The sequence below is a fragment of the Grampus griseus genome (assembly GCF_964374135.1).
Source record: "Grampus griseus genome assembly, chromosome: 11".
In the NCBI taxonomy this organism is placed as follows: Eukaryota; Metazoa; Chordata; class Mammalia; order Artiodactyla; family Delphinidae; genus Grampus; species Grampus griseus.
Genome location: NC_139005.1, coordinates 52,886,869 through 52,905,637, shown reverse-complemented (window position 1 = coordinate 52,905,637; position 18,769 = coordinate 52,886,869). Strand labels below are relative to the sequence as shown.

The window sequence follows — 18,769 nt, the reverse complement described above, 5'->3', positions numbered from 1 at the left end:
TTTATTCTTTTTTATTTGAAAAGCAGTTTTATTTATTTTATTTTCCATTATGGTTTATCACAGGATATTGAATATAGTTGCCTGTGCTATACAGTAGGACCTACTTGTTTATTCATTCTATAGATAATAGTTTGCATCTGCTAATCCCAAACTCCCAATCCTTCCCTTCCCCATTCCCCTCCCCCTTGGCAACCACAAGTCTGTTCTCTATGTCTGTGAGTCTCTTTCTGTTTCATAGATAAGTTCATTTGTGTCATATTTTAGATTCCACATATAAGCGATATCATATGGTATGTGTCTTTCTCTTTCTGACTTACTGCACTTAGTATGATCATCTCTAGGTCTGTCCATGTACATAGCTGCAAATGGCATTATTTCATTCTTTTTTATGGCTGAGTAATATTCCATTGTGTGTGTGTGTGTGTATATATATATATATATATATATATATACACCATATCTTCTTTATCCATTCATCAGTCCATGGACATTTAGGTTGTTTCCACACCTTGGTTATTGTAAATAGTGCTGCTATGAACCTAGGGGTGCATGTATCTTTGTGAATTATAGCTTTGTCCAGATATATGCTCAGGAGTGGGATTGCAGGATCAAATGGCAACTCGCAATAGATTTATTCTTAAAGATTAATATACATAAAAATGTAATTTAACTATAAAGGAGAGTATCCCTTTAAAAACTAATCCTGTGATAGATTCCTTTTTCAAAGTCAGTATTTATATGTTCAGTTTGTTTCAAGTGTGGCCATGTATACACAACTGCAAAATATTTTATTCACATAAAGAATCATATAAAATTATGCTTTATGATGATGTTACATATGTACTAAAACTGATTTTAATACCAATCATGGAAACTATCCCCAAACCCCACAAAACTGCTTGAATTTTAGCCAGCTGTAAAGTAAAGCTTTCCATGGAAGCTAAAAGTTTTGTGCCATACCCGGATGGAGAAATGATACGTAAGCTCATCAAACATGCCTGTCAGTCCTTCTAGAGCTCCAGCTCCATTTACACAACTAATCCTCACCATCCTGAGTTTGTGTCTCCTCGTGGAAAATACTCATATTTTGCTGGTTGAGAAAGCAGAATTTGCTAAAGAAAAAAAAAAAAAACAGAATCCATTTTCATTGTTACAAAATAGTAGATTCCTGAGGTCTAGCACAGTTCCTGGCACATACAAGATGCTTGTTTAATCCCTGTCTTTGTTGAAGGAGTGGATGAGGAGTCTGTAAACAATGTTCTTCTAACCAGCGTGCCCTCCAGGAAATGAGCCTCTGAGGGCGATGAGGAATATAGATGCTTGTGCAAAGTCTATTGCATGAACTGAAGAAGCATGAACTTGGAAAATGATGAAGAGCAAGGACTCAGAGCCCAGACTGCCCCACTTCCCAACTCTCTTGACCTCTCTGTACTGAGTTTCCTTGTCTATAAAATGGCGTGCTCATTACCTTCTTTGTAGCATTGTTGAGAAAATTAGATGAGTTAGTGTATGTAAGGTGCCCAGAACACCTTGTGAACCGTAATGAATGTTAATTATTATAATGATCGATATTTATTTTCCACATAGAGCCTCATGAAATATTTTAAGCAAGGCTCTACCCTACAAAATTTAGTGCCAATCGTAATTATCCTACCTAAGTAGGAAATCAAAGGACCCTCTTCTCACTCATACACACACAGGTACTGTTAGGGAAACTGAGGCACTACAGGGGTTTATGAATGTTTCTATCTTTTTTTTTTTGTACATCTTTATTGGAGTATAATTGCTTTACAATGGTGTGTTAGTTTCTGCTTTATAACAAAGTGAATCAGTTATACATATGTTCCCATATCTCTTCCCTCTTGTGTCTCCCTCCCTCCCACCCTCCCTATCCCACCCCTCTAACTGGTCACAAAGCACCGAGCTGATCTCCCTGTGCTATGTGGCTGCTTCCCACTAGCTATCTGTTTTACGTTTGGTAGTGTATACATGTCCATGCCTCTCTCTCGCTTTGTCACCGTTTACCCTTCCCCCTCCCCATAGCCTCAAGTCCATTCTCGAGTAAGTCTGTGTCTTTATTCCTGTTTCACCCCTAGGTTTTTCATGACATTTTTTCCCCTTAAATTCCATATATATGTGTTAACATACGGTATTTGTCTCTCTCTTTCTGACTTACTTCACTCTGTATGACAGACTCTAGGTCTATCCACCTCATTACAAATAGCTCAATTTCGTTTCTTTTTATGGCTGAGTAATATTCCATTGTATATATGTGCCACATCTTCTTTATCCATTCGTCCTATGATGGGCACTTAGGTTGTTTCCATCTCCGGACTATTGTAAATAGAGCTGCAATGAACATGTTGGTACATGACTCTTTTTGAATTATGGTTTTCTCAGGGTATATGCCCAGTAGTGGGATTGCTGGGTCATATGGTAGTTCTATTTGTAGTTTTTTAAGGAACCTCCATACTGTTCTCCATAGTGGCTGTACCAATTTACATTCCCACCAGCAGTGCAAGAGTGTTCCCTTTTCTCCACACCCCCTCCAGCATTTATTGTTTGTAGATTTTTTGATGATGGCCATTCTGACCAGTGTGAGATGATATCTCATTGCAGTTTTGATTTGCATTTCTCTAATGATCTCACTATCTTTATACAAAGTCCTCTTTCTGTATCTTCATCTTGTGAAAGCTCTGAGTAGTGAGAAATAGGCCTCCACCTCGGGAAGCGTACCATCAGAGCCTTCACGCTTGGCTTAAGACTCACTCTTCATACCTAATTGACTGAGAAATGAGTCCCTCTGATTTTGGATGTGGTGAGCAGTTTTAGACTAATTTTCATAAGTTCCTGATGAGACATTCATAGCACATTAGCATCAGGCATTACTTTTATAGATTTTATTGCTATGATATGGAGTAATTTATTATAGCAAATAAAGTAGAACAGCCTAGCAGAAGGATGCAGTTTGGGACAAGAAGCAGCATCCTGAAGCTCTGACACCTCAGCCAGTCAGAAACCAGAGCCCATACCCTCCAATGCAGCTCACCTGCCTTTCAAGTCAGAGAACTGTGCTTGTCTCTGCAACGTGTAGTTGTCCGTAAAGATCTTTTGGTATCGAAGTTTTCTTTGGAGGTTTTATTACAAGGGAGTTTTATCTACTTTGTACCGTGCATGGCACTAAGCAGTTTATATGTGTTTTCTCATTTAATCCTGAAAGTGGCCCTATAACATCTGTGCCCATTTTACACAGCTGGATAAGCTGCCCAAAGACCCAGAGCTAATAAAAGGCCGTGCAGGGATTCAAACCCTTTCTGTCTGACTTAACACTGGCTGTGTTCGTGTTAACACTCATCCCTGTCACCATCTGATTGATGAAACTTCCCAGATCCTATATTAGAAAAGCAAGAGACAGCATTTTGTGAGTGCAGTTAATTTATTGGCTTTCCTTTTTAGTTGTGACTGAATTGTCTTCAGGAACAAAGGCCTGCTTTATTTTTTGTAAAATCATAAAGCATTCTTTATAACAAGAACAACAAATCTGTCATTTTCGCCTTAAGTCTTAAACGTATTTAGAAGAGAAATGTGTTCATGGTTTTTTGCCAACTTTGCAATAAAAACTCTACTCACTGGTCCATTTCAAATCAAATAACCAGTTTTACTTGCCAGGTAGTATATATATATATATATGTGTGTGTGTGTGTGTGTGTGTGTATATATATATATATATATATACACACACACACACGCACATATTTATATGGTTACAATGAAAGTAAAACTGAATGATTGCATGAGTGAGTGAGTGAGTGTGTATGTGTGTGTGTGTGTGTGTGTGTGTGTGCTTCTCCAGTGTAGTTTGGACAGTTTATCAGGCCCTTTGAGCAAAGTACCTTGACTAGCAGAGTAAGTTCCATGAACGGCTAGACATTATAGAATGTTCTTGGAATGATTCACATTTAATTAGCTTCACACCGCAGAAGATTTCACCCGTCTTCAGATACAGAAAAAGTGTTTTAAACAAAAGATAGGGACTGTCATTTTCTACCTCTTCCAACAACTGTTAGAGAAGAAAAGAATCCAAATTCACTGTGAGAACCAGTTTCTGACAGTGACAGACGACCAGTGATTTTTAAAGCTTCGTGAGTCAAAAGATGGTAGCTTGAAAACACGCCTTTAGCCCTGCTCCTACCCCAAACCCCCATTTTAAAATGACAGTATAAGATTTTTCAGGAGGCAGAAACTCATAAGGAGAAGCAGAAAAGAAAAATAGATAACAACAACCAAATTTGGAAGTGGCAAAGAAGATGGAGAAAGGTTAATTTAAAGAAGCAGAGTGGAAAGCTGACAGTGAGCCTGATGTGCATCCTAAACTCCCAGCAAGTCAGAGAGGTGGAATCAGGAACTTCTGGAAGCAAGAGTGATGGGAGAGGGCTTCCCTGGTGGCACAGTGGTTGAGAGTCCGCCCGCCGATGCAGAGGACACGGGTTCGTGCCCAGGTCCGGGAAGGTCCCACATGCCGCAGAGCGGTTGGGCCCATGAGCCATGGCTGCTGAGCCTGCGCGTCCGGAGCCTGTGCTCCGCAACGGGAGAGGCCACAACAGTGAGAGGCCCGCGTACCGCAAAAAAAAAAAAAAAAAAAAAAAAAGTGATGGGAGAGTACGAACACAGGGGGATTGGTTGAAAGTCTGTTAAGAATGAATGAGTCCCTCAGATGCCTTCCCCAACTCAGAACCACCAAGCACCCCTCCCCTTCCTGGCAGAGCCTAGTTTTATCCTCTGGAAAACGTGAAAGGGAGGGTCTCTGGATTGGGAGGGCACAGCTGAGTGTACCAGTCCAGCTCTGAAAGCAGAGATTCGGTGAGACACTGAATGAGGAGGCTGCTGGTCTTTTCACAGAAGCTCAAAGAAGCCAGGTATCCAGGCTTAATCCCCTCCGAGCTGGAGGAAGAATCAGTGCCATCTGGCACTGAACTATACAGAAGCAGTCTGGCCTGAACTATACAGTGACGACCGTAATCCAGGAGCCCCACTCACGGGCACCAAGCTTTCAAACAGCTACTACTTTGGAGAGCCATCTTTGATGTGAACAGACAGCTAAGAAAAACACAGGCACTTGGAGGAAAGAATCTAAGATGCAAGACTATCACCAAAAACAAAGAAAAAAACAGAAACAGCACATGCAGGAAGAAGAAAACTTCAAAAAGAAAAAAAAAAAGATCATTAACATCATTTGTATCCCTGGGTGGGAGGCCCTGAATACTATTACACAGTAGCCTCCAGTGGGGAACAAAGAGCTCTTGAAGTAAGAATAGTAAGAATATGGCAGAAATGAAGGAGTTCGACAGAAATACTGGAAAAAATGTTGAGGAAGATTTCTAGAAATTAGGACAAAACAACAAATAAATAAATGAAGAATCTAGACTAAATAGGAAAATTATACGAATCCAAATAACACAATATCCAAATAATAGACGTTACAAAAAGAAAGAGGAGAGAAAAGCATCAAGGATATATTTTCATAAATTTCCTAGAATTGATGGATATAAGTTTCCAGATGTATGGGTCCATGAGCTGTGGATGAAAACAGACCCACACCAAGGCACGTCATCATGAGATTTGAAAACTGGGAGAAAAAGACAATCCTACAGGCTTCCAGTGGGGGTGGGCAGTTTTCACACAGTGTATCAGAACACAAATAATAACCGAGTAATCAGAATGGCGTCAGGCTTCTCAACAAATAGCAGTTCTGGAGTCTAGAAACCAATGGAAGAGTGCCTTCAAAATTCTGAGGGAAAAGAAATTTCCAGCCTAGAATTCTCCATCTAGCAAAGGTGGAAGTAAAAGAAAGACAACTATGCAAGAATTCAGAATACTCTCCTCGCATGCACTCTGCCTCGGGAAGCTGTCAGAGAACGTGTACCAACCACCAAAAGAGAGTAAAGCCAGGAAGGATGCAAGAGAGAGTGTTAAAAGGTAAACTGAGGCATATTAAACATTTTAAGAGTTTATTTGAGCAAAAAAATGGATTCACATCTGGCAGCACCAAACCAGAAGTCGTTAGGAATGCTCCCCCAACAGGAGTCTGGGGAGAGACAGATATAGGAAGAGCAGAGGCAAAGAAAGGAAATTATTTAACTCGCTGTAACTTAAAGCCTAGTTGGCTGTTTGTGACTGGTTGTCCTTAGTATTTTGATTTCATAACCTTGTAAAAGCTTAGATTTTGGTTGGCTTCCTTGGGCTACCACAGCATTAGAGCCACCTCAGTCTAATGGCCTCCTTCTTTAATTAATTTAACAGGAATGAAAAGAAACTCTGGGTTCCCAGGGTCTGTGGGAAGGAAATTCCCAAGGTCTGGGTAGTAATCCTAGAAAGCAAACGTTCCAGATGGGTTGGAAACCTCTAATAGAATTCTTGATATGATATAACATGTTGAGAGATTACAGATCTGAGGAGTTGAATTCATGGTAAACACAAGAAAATTAAGCCAACAAAGACATCAAGACAACAGAAAATATATCCTGTAGAAAAGGCAGGTAATCATGCCATGCAACATGGCTTGTCTTCTAATACTGTTTGCAGTCATACTAAAGTAAATGCTAAATATTGATTTTACAAAAAATGACAAAACTGTATTGGAAGAATGGGGGAACAAGAACTGTGTCTGAATATGGTGGTGATGTAGAGGCGGAAGAGAACTGACTTCTCATCTTTCATAACAGAAAGAGGCAGCATGCGAGATTTTTTCTTTTTTTAGTTGCGGCATGCAAACTCTTAGTTGCGGCATGTGGGATCTAGTTCCCTGACCAGGGATCGAACCCGGGCCCCCTGCATTGGGGGTGTGGAGTCTTAGCCACTGGACCACCAGGGAAGTCCCCCCATCTCCCCTTTTTATCCAGCTTTTCTCCAGGATTTCATGGCCAGTGCCCAGAGCAGACGTGCCTAGCTCATAGTTGGTGTTCAATGAGTATGTGTTCGATGGATGGCTCTGTGAACTTCAGTTCAGTGGATTTCACAGAATTGTTCAATGGAGAACTCCAAGCAAATTCAAAGCACTGAGCGAGTGCTAATGTATTCTCACTCAAAGGGTCACAAAGCCCTCGGAGGTGAGGCAAGTCAGGAAGTGAGATCCTTCCAATGAGGACAGTGGCAAATTAGAGACGGAAGGCTCCATCTGAAGGAGAGAGTGGGAAAGTGAGTCCAATGTTGCTGGATAATCATCATAATAAACACTTATGTACTGTATTGTATGCGCACTGCTTCAGTCACTTTACATAGAAAAATTCAATCCTTACAACAAAAACTGTATGAGATCAGCACTGTCGTTCTTTACCACCGTTTCACAGACCAGGAAACTAAGGTGTCTGAACACTATGTGCTCAGGCATACACGGCTTATATGTGGAAGAGGCAGGATTTGGAACCCAAGCATCTGGCTGCTGAATCTTGCCTCTTCATCACTATACCATATTGCCTCTCTAACTTTTTAAAAGAAGCTGTACATCTGTATGAAATCTATTACTTTTTAAATGTTGGCAACTAATTTTTTAAAGCACTACAAGTCAAGCAAAGCATGCTTGGTTTGTACCTTCCTCAGAGAAGACTCAAAACATGGTGCTAACCTAAGTGTCCATCGACAAATGAATGGATAAAGATGTGGCACATATATACAGTGGAATATTACTCAGCCATAAAAAGAAACGAAATTGAGTTATTTGTAGTGAGGTGGATGGACCTAGAGCCTGTCATACAGAGTGAAGTAAGTCAGAAAGAGAAAAATAAATACCGTATGCCAACACATATATATGGAATCTAAAAAAAAAAAAAAGGTTCTCAAGAGCCTAGGGGCAGGACGGGAATAAAGACGTGAACGTAGAGAATGGACTTGAGGACACAGGGAGGGGGAAGGGTAAGCTGGGACAAAGTGAGAGAGTGGCATGGAAATATATACACTACCAAATGTAAAATAGCTAGCTAGTGGGAAGCAGCTGCATAGCACAGGGAGATCAGCTCGGTGCTTTGTGTCCACCTAGAGGGGTGGGATAGGGAGGGTGGGAGGGAAACGCAAGAGGGAGGGGATATGGGAACATATGTATATGTAGAGCTGATTCACTTTGTTATACAGCAGAAACTAACACACTATTGTAAAGCAATTATACCCCAATAAAGATGTTAATAAATAAATAATATAGGCTAAAAAAAACATGGTGCTAGGTCTATTCACAATAGCTAAGACATGGAAACAATCTAAATGTCCATCGACAAATGAATGAATAAAGAAGATGTGGTACATATATACAATGAAACACTACTCGGCCATAAAAAAGAATGAAATAATGCCATTTGCAGCAACATGGATGGACCTAGAGATTATCATACTAAATGAAGTAAGTCAGAAAGAGAAAGACAAATAACATATAATATCACTTATGTGTGGAATCTAAAATATGACACAAATGCACTTATTTATGAAACAGAAACGACTCAGATATAGAGAACAGACTTGTGGTTGTCAAGGGGAAGGGGAGTGGGGGAGGGATGGATTGGGAAGTTGGGGTTAGCAGATGTAAACTATTATATATAGAATGGATAAACAACCCCAAGTTCCTACTGTATAGCACGGAGAACTATATTCAATATCCTATGCTAATCCATAATGGAAAAGAATATAAAGAAAGAATGTATATATATGTATAACTGAGTCACTTTGCTGTACAGCAGAAATTAACATAACATTGTAACTCAACTATACTTCAATTAAAAATTTTTTTAAAGAAAAATAAAATAAAACATGGTGCCAGGGTGTGCAAACCATGACTGAGCCCTCAAAGCCCGAAAGGCATGGCCACATTTAATGTGCCTGGTAAGCATGGTAGTGATAGTGTCAGGAGCTCAACTTCTGGGCTCAACTTCATCACTCCAGTGGGCATCCACCCTGATGAACCTTTCAAACCTCAAGTATGGACTTGATTAAAGGAGAAAGAGAAGAATGTAGTAAACATGAAATGGGCACCATACATGTCTGTAGACCATTAGAAGTTTCACACCCCTCTGCAAAGCTGTGTGGGTTTGTCCAGAGGTCACAGTGTTATTTTCCTCTGTTAGAAGGGTGACAGAGATGGGTTTGATGTATTTCGTTGCCTATACTGTTTTGTTTTAGTCCATTTCAATGGAAAATGAATTTTTTAAAAAACCAAGGGAAACATTGAGTGCTCTGTGATGGTTACTAAAGCTTGGGAAAATATCGTGTAAAGTTATTGGCAGATGCTAGGAAAGTTGTATTTGCTGATTATAACAAAGTTTTTGTTTTTGTGCCCTGTGCCCAGAACGATTTGCTGTTCTGAAATGTAATATGAGTAAAACCGCTGGATGTTTATATTTCTGTAGTGGAATTATATCAAATCACTGAGTGGAGGTTTAAATTATGAATTAATTGTAGTGAACAGAATGTTTTGCATTCTTTGCTAGAAGCTAAGAATAGTAATTGGATGAAGTCCCATTAACATTTACTGTGGACTAACTCGGTGGGTAAGGTATTGGTATATGTGTTTGCTTTTTCTTTCAATGATGTGTTGCGATATTAAACCATCTGTTCTTGTGCATAAACATTTTCCTGGGATTCAAATGGGATTATGGGATATGATATGGTTCTGTGATTATTATGGGGTGATCAGACTGTTTATAATAAAATCTTACATTAGGCGCCTTTTAATGATCCTTAAAAAGAAATCACTCCAGGCTTCAGGTTGGTAAAACGTCTCCTATTGGAGGCAAATTGTTGTTTATAAATGTTGGTATGTTCATTTTAATTATTGAACTCCTAAATTAAATGTAAACTTTCTAGGTCAAGATGATATTTTTGTACTTAAATATGGACTATAGTTCATTTTGAGGATTAAGTCTAAGTAGACTCATTGCTAATGGCTTTTCATTATTATTATTCCATTATCACCAAAGGGAAATATTCCTAAGAAAATTTATAAAGCCCAAAACTGACCCCTGTGCAGGATAATAGATTTATCTGTAAACTCAATAAAAGTTACATGTACATGTTTAAATATGAATATATATAAGTATAAATAAATAGCATCAGTCAGATTTCTGAATATTTCAGAGCATTCTAGGTATGAATTTGTGAGCAAAATTTTAATATTTGCAGTCTATCTAGTAAAAGATACCCTTCTGGGGAAAAAAAAAACTTACATTAGTGATTCTCATCCACTTTCCCACCCAGTACACTTGAGTAATATGGCAGGATCCCATGAAGAGTGGTGTCTCCTCACTGGTAAGGAGTGAAAGAATGGGTAGGAGAAGGGATCACATGTAAGTACCACTAAGGGGAGCCCCTGATTGCTTTTAATACACTTTTCTGTTGGACTATTCACTCTTCACCTCCGTCTCTTGAGAATCACAGATTGAAATAGATTTAATCCAGATGGGCAGCTTTTCAATTGCTTTCTTCAATTGCAGATTTAAAATAACTTTGCTTTAGTTTTCAAGTTTATGAGTACTTTAACACAAACATTTTTATATCAGGAAGGGATAATATGTGCATTTTTAAATTCATTTGCTGATTCTCTTTGCTTTGCATACAAACTGTACTTGCATTAATGGCTGCTATACAGTGAGACCTGTACAGTAGTGGGTGAATTGTGGATATAAAGATGTGACTATTCTATCTTCATTATTACAGCACCATCCAGTAGAAAACCAGGAGACCCCCTGGTCATATCAGATATCAAGAAAGGCAGTGTGGCACACAGGTAAGAAAGATGGATTTACTGATTCATCCCAAGGTATTTCTTAATTACAGCAGAAATGACCTCTTCCACACCCAAGACAACCTTGCTAATAGGTCATGGTATTCTCAATATTTTCCAGGCAATCACGATTAATCGATTATATTTTTGACATCCCTAATGTCAATGACTATGTAGAGCTCTCCCCCGGTGTCAGTTTATTTCTGCACCCAGTGCAGACAACAATCACATGAAAATGTTTTTTAGGGTCATTCATGAGTCCAACATAGCCTCTCCTTCACTGATCATCTTCCATCCTTCATTTTTCCCGCTAAAAAACTGAAAGTGGCCCCAATGATGAGAGTCACCCCACATGGAGATAATAGCTTAGGGGAGAGTTTTGCTAGATGCCAGGATGTCCTCCCTAGTCAAGCCAGGTCCTTGAGCCTTAAACAGTGTTTATGTATCCTATTTGGTTCATAGACCACAAAAATCAGGGAGCCTCAAACTTTCAATTTCACAGATCAAAAATATTTTTAAGTGATTAGGAATATTGATGTAAGACTGTTAACTTTCTTTTTATTTTCCAGTTAAGGACTTAAAAAATCCCATCTGTTATCACAGTCATTTCATTAAAGAAATATTTTAACCCTCAAAAAGTAGGAAGGACATTGTATGAACTTAGGTATATAGGTATAGGCTCAGATACTGTGACAAGGAGATATAAACGGAGTGGATCCAACAAGACAGAAGTTTGTCTCTCATACAGCAGTTGGGAGGTAGACAGGCAACGCAGGGCTGGAGAAGCAGCTCTGCCGTCCTCTCCAGCTTCTCCAGTCATTGTGATTTTCCAGCCATAGAAGGGAGGTGGGGTGGTGCAGAAAGAGTCTGGGGTGTGTATCTTTAGGGGATGACCCAGAAGAAGGAAGGGAGAATGGATTCTGGGAAGCAATTAGCAATCTCGGTCACAGACAGAATGCATAAAGGATGGTTCTTACCAAAACATAACCTTCCTTACAGATATGTGTGCATATACATACAGAAGCACCTGCAAGCACATATACCTTCTCATTGTTTTTCTCATTTCGTGATGGACCTTTAAAAACTTTCAAGACCTGAAGCACTCCGTAGCCAGTATTAGACTCTCAATGGCCACCTTCCAGATAGCATCCAATTCCCCTTTTCTCCCTACTGCAGCCATAGTGAGTTCCCCAGTGCAGGTGGAAAGAGCAGAGACACCAGGACTCAGACCTCCCCTAAGGCCATCCCACCTTGACTCGCCTCACTCCCTGTATCCTCTCCTAGTATCTGGACTGCCAAGGACCAAAAGTGGTGCAACAATCTGGAGAAGCATAAGGACACCCGGGCTGTGGAAACCTGGGCCCATTACCCCCCTTCCTGGAAACCTTAGAATTCCTGAGTGACGCTTTTATGGTTGTCCTGGTCTAATTGAAGAAAGCAGAAGAAAAATATTTTTTAATACTCTGCAATTTAATGTCACGGCAGCCATCCAAATTAAGACTGGAGAAAGGGGATTTGTCAATAAAATGCAGTTTTAAAAGTTGAAGAATCTTATTTCTTCTAAAGGCTACCATAATGCTGCTCTGTGCTAAATGCCTCTTAAATGGCCTGGTCAAGTGCTCATCATTAATCATGCATTTGCTATGCCTTTACTATCAGAACGGGAACCCTGGAACTTGGGGATAAATTACTTGCCATAGATAACATCAGGCTGGACAACTGTTCCATGGAAGATGCAGTTCAGATCCTTCAGCAGTGTGAAGACTTGGTGAAGCTGAAAATCCGCAAAGATGAAGATAATTCAGGTATTGATAACCTCCTTAGTGAAGACTGATTTCTCTAACTGCCCGTCTGTCACCAAAGATATTAGATCTTGGTGTTTTACATACAACAGCTGGCTAGTGACATGGCAGCAGTGTTTTTTGTAGTTAAGAGGATCTTTAAATTGGGCGTTGAGAGTGTAGTATGAATTTTAAATAATGGTGCTTTTAAATGGTATAATTAAGATATTTTCATTATATAAACATTATAGCTACATTAAAATAACTTTAAAGATGAAAACTTAATCATCACCTGATACCACCCTAATACAATAGAACTGGTCATTTTCTAGTTGATATTATGTTACGTAATTATAACCACAGTGCGTGTTCTCTTTTTTCCTTAGCTTTATAAACATGTTACTATTTTACAAACCCTTAATAGCTATCATTTGAATTTACTGCCCGTAATGTATTTACCATTCTTTTCTTCTTACTTAGATTGCTCCCAGTTGTTTTATTACTGTAGGTGGCACAATAACCGATATTTTTATGCGTGGATATCTTTATTCAACTTTTTTTCTTTTGAATTATTTCCTTAGGAAATATTCCTAAAAGTAGGGTGACTGAGTCAAAATAAAAAGGGAATTTTTATGATTTCGGATGAGTCTTGTACCATGTTGCTTTCTAAAAGGGCTGTATCCATTGTTAGTGCTTCCAGTTATGTGCGAAAACAGGAGAGCGGTGCCTCTCAAACTTGAGAAGGCCTCAGAATCACCGGAAGAGCTCAGTTAAAACACAGTTCCTGAGCGCTCACCCTAGGTGGGGCCTGAGACTGTCATTTCTAACAAACTTCATCATGATGCTGCTGTGGGCCAAGACCCAGCAATCTGAGTAGCCCCGCAGCAGACGCCCTTTTATCTGATTTTGATAAGAACCCAAGCTAATTGAAAAAAGTTCATGAATTGAAAGAGTCAACTAATGTGGGGATTTATAGAAAGTAACATATATCTATAACATAAACATTTAACTTAAAAATGTACCGATCTTATGGGTGAAGCCAACACTTTCTGCTGATTGTAGTTACAAGCCTTTTGACTTGTTTGCCTAAGTCATACCCATAATATACAGTTTATGATTTCCAGGTTTGGTTTTTGTGTGTTGTTTTGCTTTAATGCAGTGAGAATTTAAATAATTTAAAGCAATCTGAATGCATACTCCATCTAGATTTTTATTTCCCCAATGTTTTCAAGTTTTTCCTCTGTGTAATTAACTGTTGATTTCTTGCCTAATAATCCCCCTTATTGAATCTTTCCAAAGCATTTGATTTTTTCATAGATCCAATATACTCATATTTCATAGGTTATGTAAGATTCATTAAATTACGTCGTTACAATAACAAGTACAACTGGCATAAACAGGATTGGAAATAATCATAATGGACTCTAAACTTTTAAGCTTTTGACTCAATTGGTAGCAGGAACAGAGGTACACGGGGTACTGCAGAGGGAAACCTATTATTCTGGAACATTCAATGGCATTGGTCAGTATATTTTACAAAGAGGATGGAGAGTCACAATTAATCCAGTAAATTGGTTAAAGGGAGATTGATTAAGAGAGTTTCTACTGAATATAGTTTCATCCCAACCAATAATGAGCAGTTGTCAATGTCCTGGTATCTCCTGGAATCTAATCCTCTAGATCCAGAGTTCATGGTCATGTCAAGCCTTGTGTTTATGATTCCTATTCAAAGTCAAAACAAGTTGGTAGTTACATCCATCAGTACAGCTGGTAAAGATGATTATATCCGAGTATACCTTATAATGAACGTTTAAAAATATGCATAGATTTCTACTAGTTGTTTCCCAAGCAACTGATTTTCCACACCAACACTTGCATTTCTCTCCTAAAAAGCATGCAGTTTTTGGGGGGGATTTATTTTAAAAGAAGCATAAAGCCTCCAGCGTCAGACGGGGTTCTGTCCTAGTAAAGAGGCAAAGCCCTGTGGAGAAACCCATTTTGCATGATTGGCCAAACTAAGCAGATCTCAGCTATCTTCCTTGCAGAGTGAAGAAGCCAAGCCAGAGATGAATATGTATGGTGCTCGTGGTTGGCGATGTTCCCAGTTCCAAAGCCAGGCTGTGCAGACACACTGGGGGGAGTTTCAGAAACAACAGCTGAGCGCTTGGAGAGCCAGATCTTACTTTCAGTTGCTTCTTTCCTTTGGCTCATTTTTCCCCTTTAGACCCTTCCCCCTACAATCCCTATGCCTAATACTATGGTAATGATCATGCTTGTTAGGGTTTTTTTTTTCTAATTTTAAGAGGTCCAGTTTTTAAAATCCTAAATCCTTCCATTGAAAACCATGCACCTCCCCAAAATAAGACTGTAAATATAGGTGCAAGAGACATATTTACCCAAACCAGATTTTCTCAAGTTGTCATATTAAAATATACACCCACTTAGACACATTTTTATAACAGACCATTATTTGAAAATTATCATCTGATCATCGATTTGGAAGAATTTGAGTGTTTCTGTATCCTCTTCCCCCATGAGAATATAAGTATAATTTGAGTAACTGAATCCTTTTTTATTCAGAGCGAAGCAAGGGGAGGGATTATTCAAAATATAAAACCTGGATATAGACTAGTTCAAGGCCAACTATGTAGACATAAAGAGAACACACTTTTTTTTTTTTTTTTTTTTTTTGCGGTACGCGGGCCTCTCACTGCTGTGGCCTCTCCCGCTGCGGAGCACAGACTCCGGACGCGCAGGCCCAGCGGCCATGGCTCATGGGCCCAGCCGCTCCGCGGCATGTGGGATCCTCCCGGACCAGGGCACGAACCCGTGTCCCCTGCATCGGCAGGCGGACTCTCAACCACTGCGCCACCAGGGAAGCCCAGAGCACACACTTTTAAATCCAGCTCTACCACATTTGAGCTGTGTCAGTTTGGGCAAGTTACTTAACCTGCCTGAGATTCAGTACCATTTTCAGTAATGTGCACAAAATAATACCCACCTCGGGGAGCTGTTGTAGCTTGTTGAGAGAGAGATTTCCTGGCACAATCAGTATTCAGTAACTGGGAACTATTTTTTTTATTATTGCATCCTGACATGCCTTTCCCCACATTAGTTCTGATCCTTGGTCAAGATATAAATGAGTGGAAAATAAGCATTATTCATGACAACAGTCACTGATTTTGGAAGTTTGATACCTTGCTTAATCTGAAATTAAGCTGGTGATTTAAATTGTTGCCATCCTTTGTCTCTGTATTTTAGAATGATAATACTCGGTATGTATGCGTCACTCCCTAAAATATTGCTTATACTAATATTGGACTTCCTGTACCAGTAGACTTCAGGAGTCTTCCAGTTCTTTCCTTAAGTGTCTGCTCCTCTCGATCCTTGGTTCTCTGATCAGTTACAGAAAGTTTATAACCATACTTGATATAACTTGGTTTCCTAAGCTAGTAATACTGGAATTGAGTTTAACAGATGTTGCTTCAAAATGTAAGCCTGTCTTCCAGCTACAATAATTTTATTGCTCTGCCTTGTACTTTAAAGGAGATGGTAGAACTATTCTCAAACGTTGTTAAAGTCTTTGTTTTTCATTCAGTCACGCCATCAGCATTTATTTAGTGTCTGGAAGGTACTAGGGACTGCCAGTTCTTAGATTAAAAAGGACACACCATCTCTGCCCTTAAATCAGTCACCATGTTATAGGAGAAACAGAAGAAAATAATCAACAGTATTATGAATGTTCTAGGTGTGTGCACAAAACGTTAAGAGAACGGGAAGGCACCCATTTGAGACTGGGGAGCTCAAGGAAATGCTTCTAACAACCTTGGTCTTGGAAGTATTTGGGAGGTGTTGTTAAAATTAACCAGAGGAAAAGTATGAGCCAAAGGAAGTCAGAGAGAGCAGCACATCCTAGTAGCAGGTATAGCTGAAGCAAAAAGTTTGTGTAAGGACTCAGTAGTGGGTGAATAGATGGATACACTGAAGCCAGATCATTATGGTCCTTCTAACTATGTTAAAAAATTTGAACTTTACCCCAGAAGCCAATGAGGAGCCATTAAAAGACAAAAAGCAGGGGAACGAGGCCAGGGTATTTGGTCTGTGACCACTGGTTGCGGTCACTTACTGAAGTAATGAAGAGGCATTCAAGAGAGTCTGCATTAACTCTGTTTCTAGCGCTGGCTGGGGGAAGCAGTAAAATAAAATGACCAAGAACACTAGGCTGACTTCACAACTGACAAGCTGGGAAACTTCGAAAAATTAACTTCTCTGGGCACCAGTGCCGTCATCCGCAATGTCCATTGAATGCGTCCTGAACGCGGCAGTTTTTTTTTTTTTTTTTTTTAACATCTTTATTGGGGTATAATTGCTTTACAATGGTGTGTTAGTTGCGGCAGTTTTAAGGATCAAAGGAGGCAATATATTGATATTTAAGCACTCAGCGACAATGAATGGCACCAAGTAACGCCCAGTGAATGCAGACTATCAACAGCCATTATTAGGATGCTTTTAAAATTAATTTTAGGGCTTCCCTGGTGGCGCAGTGGTTGAGAGTCCGCCTGCCGATGCAGGGGGCGCGGGTTCGTGCCCCGGTCCGGGAGGATCCCATGTGCCACGGAGCGGCTGGGCCCGTGAGCCATGGCCGCTGAGCCTGCGCGTCCGGAGCCTGTGCTCCGCGACAGGAGAGGCCACAGCAGTGAGAGGCCTGCGTACCGCAAATAAATAAATAAATAAATAAATAAAATTAATTTTAGCTTTATTTTACTATGGCCAAATCTTTTGGAACACCTGGGATTGTAGGAAAACCCCCACCCCCCATATTCAGTGGCCATTCTCTCTAGAGGAGCTTGTACATCTGTCATCTTTCGTTACCAGGGGAACATAAATCGGGTACAGCCAGTCGGTGCTTGTGTGGGTCCAAGCCTCTAGAACCATGGCTGTTACCTAATCCCCAGGCCCTCAGAGATGCAAGTAAGATCTATTGCTTGAAATAAGATCTTGACTGCATCTAGATCCAACGTAGCTGAAGAGGGGAGGGTTTGGAGATCTGAGAAAGAACCCTGAAGCAAAGGAGAGAATTTGGGGGAATTGTGGGAAGAAATACATGGAAGCTTCCAAATCTGTCCCAAATAATTTCTAAGGGTCCGCTTTGTATCACTGCCTTTGTGCCAGTCAAATATACGGACGCTAATGGCCTCTCTCTTGATTTAGAGCCCCTCGCTTCTAATACGTAGCATGTTTGTAGAGACTAAAAATTCAGTATTTTCCCTTCACCGGCTCTGATCTGCGCTGAGAAACATTTCCAGGCGGCAACTTGTCCCATCGGAAGCAAATTACCTGTTCACAATTTCAAATAGAGTCTTATGCAAATACAGCCTTATTAGTACCAGTTAAATCATCTGCCCTTCAAAGAGTTGGGCTTTCATCTTTTTTTTTTTTTTTTCACTTCATCCGTGTTAAGCCGGCTAAGTCATTTGCAGCAGCTTTTTCCCCTCAAATCTAGGTTGAAGTAGCAAAAGTCCCCCATCGAAGCAACCAGGAATGATCCTGGCTGTGCGAAGAACAGTGATAGGGGTTGTTTTGGCAAGAGGCTGGCTGCAAGAAGAAACTCCGATAGATTTTTTTTTTTTAAAGTACTCTTCCCTTTTTTCTGCTTTATCTCAAAGTAGTAATGATTTTCAAACCAAGTCAGCATCACAGTCACCCAGAGGGCTTGTTAAAACACTGGTGACTGGGCTCTTCCTCCAGAGTTTCAGATTCCTACAGGTCTGGGATAGAGCTGAGAATTGGTATTTCTAACAAGTTCTCAGATACTGCTAAAATTTCTCATCCCAGAACTACACTTGAAGAAACACTGTCACAAGGCAACCTAATTTGGAGACTTATAAATGATCACTTACATAAGGAAATTCAAATTCCACTCTTAAACACTCAGCAGCTCCTTGGAACATGACTTTGGTAAGGCCAGTAAGGTTGGCCTTACTGGCACAACAGTAAGGCAGTTGTAGAGAGTATTGTTCTAAATGGTTCATTTTCTCAGGTCTGTCCACCTCCAAGAAATGTAGCCATACTCTGTGAAATGAATTCCATCACTTTTAGTTGAAGTGAACTTTGATTGACCTGTACATTTATGCATTCCAAAGACCCTCTCCCAAATCCAAGCCTCCCAAATCCAAGCCTCTCAAATCCAAGCCTCCCAAATCCAGCTGCCATTATGGAGTCAAGCCAG

General features: G+C 40.0%; 1 protein-coding gene across 11 annotated transcripts in view; it reads left to right on the top strand.

Annotated features, from left to right (window-relative positions):
• Nucleotides 1-18,769, top strand: part of GRIP1 (glutamate receptor interacting protein 1) — a gene marked incomplete at both ends in the record, with an annotated part of 697,367 nt that overhangs the window by 616,418 nt on the left and 62,180 nt on the right. For all 11 annotated transcript variants that reach the window (XM_082666950.1, XM_082666958.1, XM_082666956.1 and 8 more), the window contains 2 exons: nucleotides 10,693-10,762; nucleotides 12,419-12,564. In XM_082666950.1, the coding sequence (XP_082523076.1) occupies nucleotides 10,693-10,762; nucleotides 12,419-12,564 (216 nt within the window). The remainder of the gene's footprint in view (nucleotides 1-10,692; nucleotides 10,763-12,418; nucleotides 12,565-18,769) is intronic.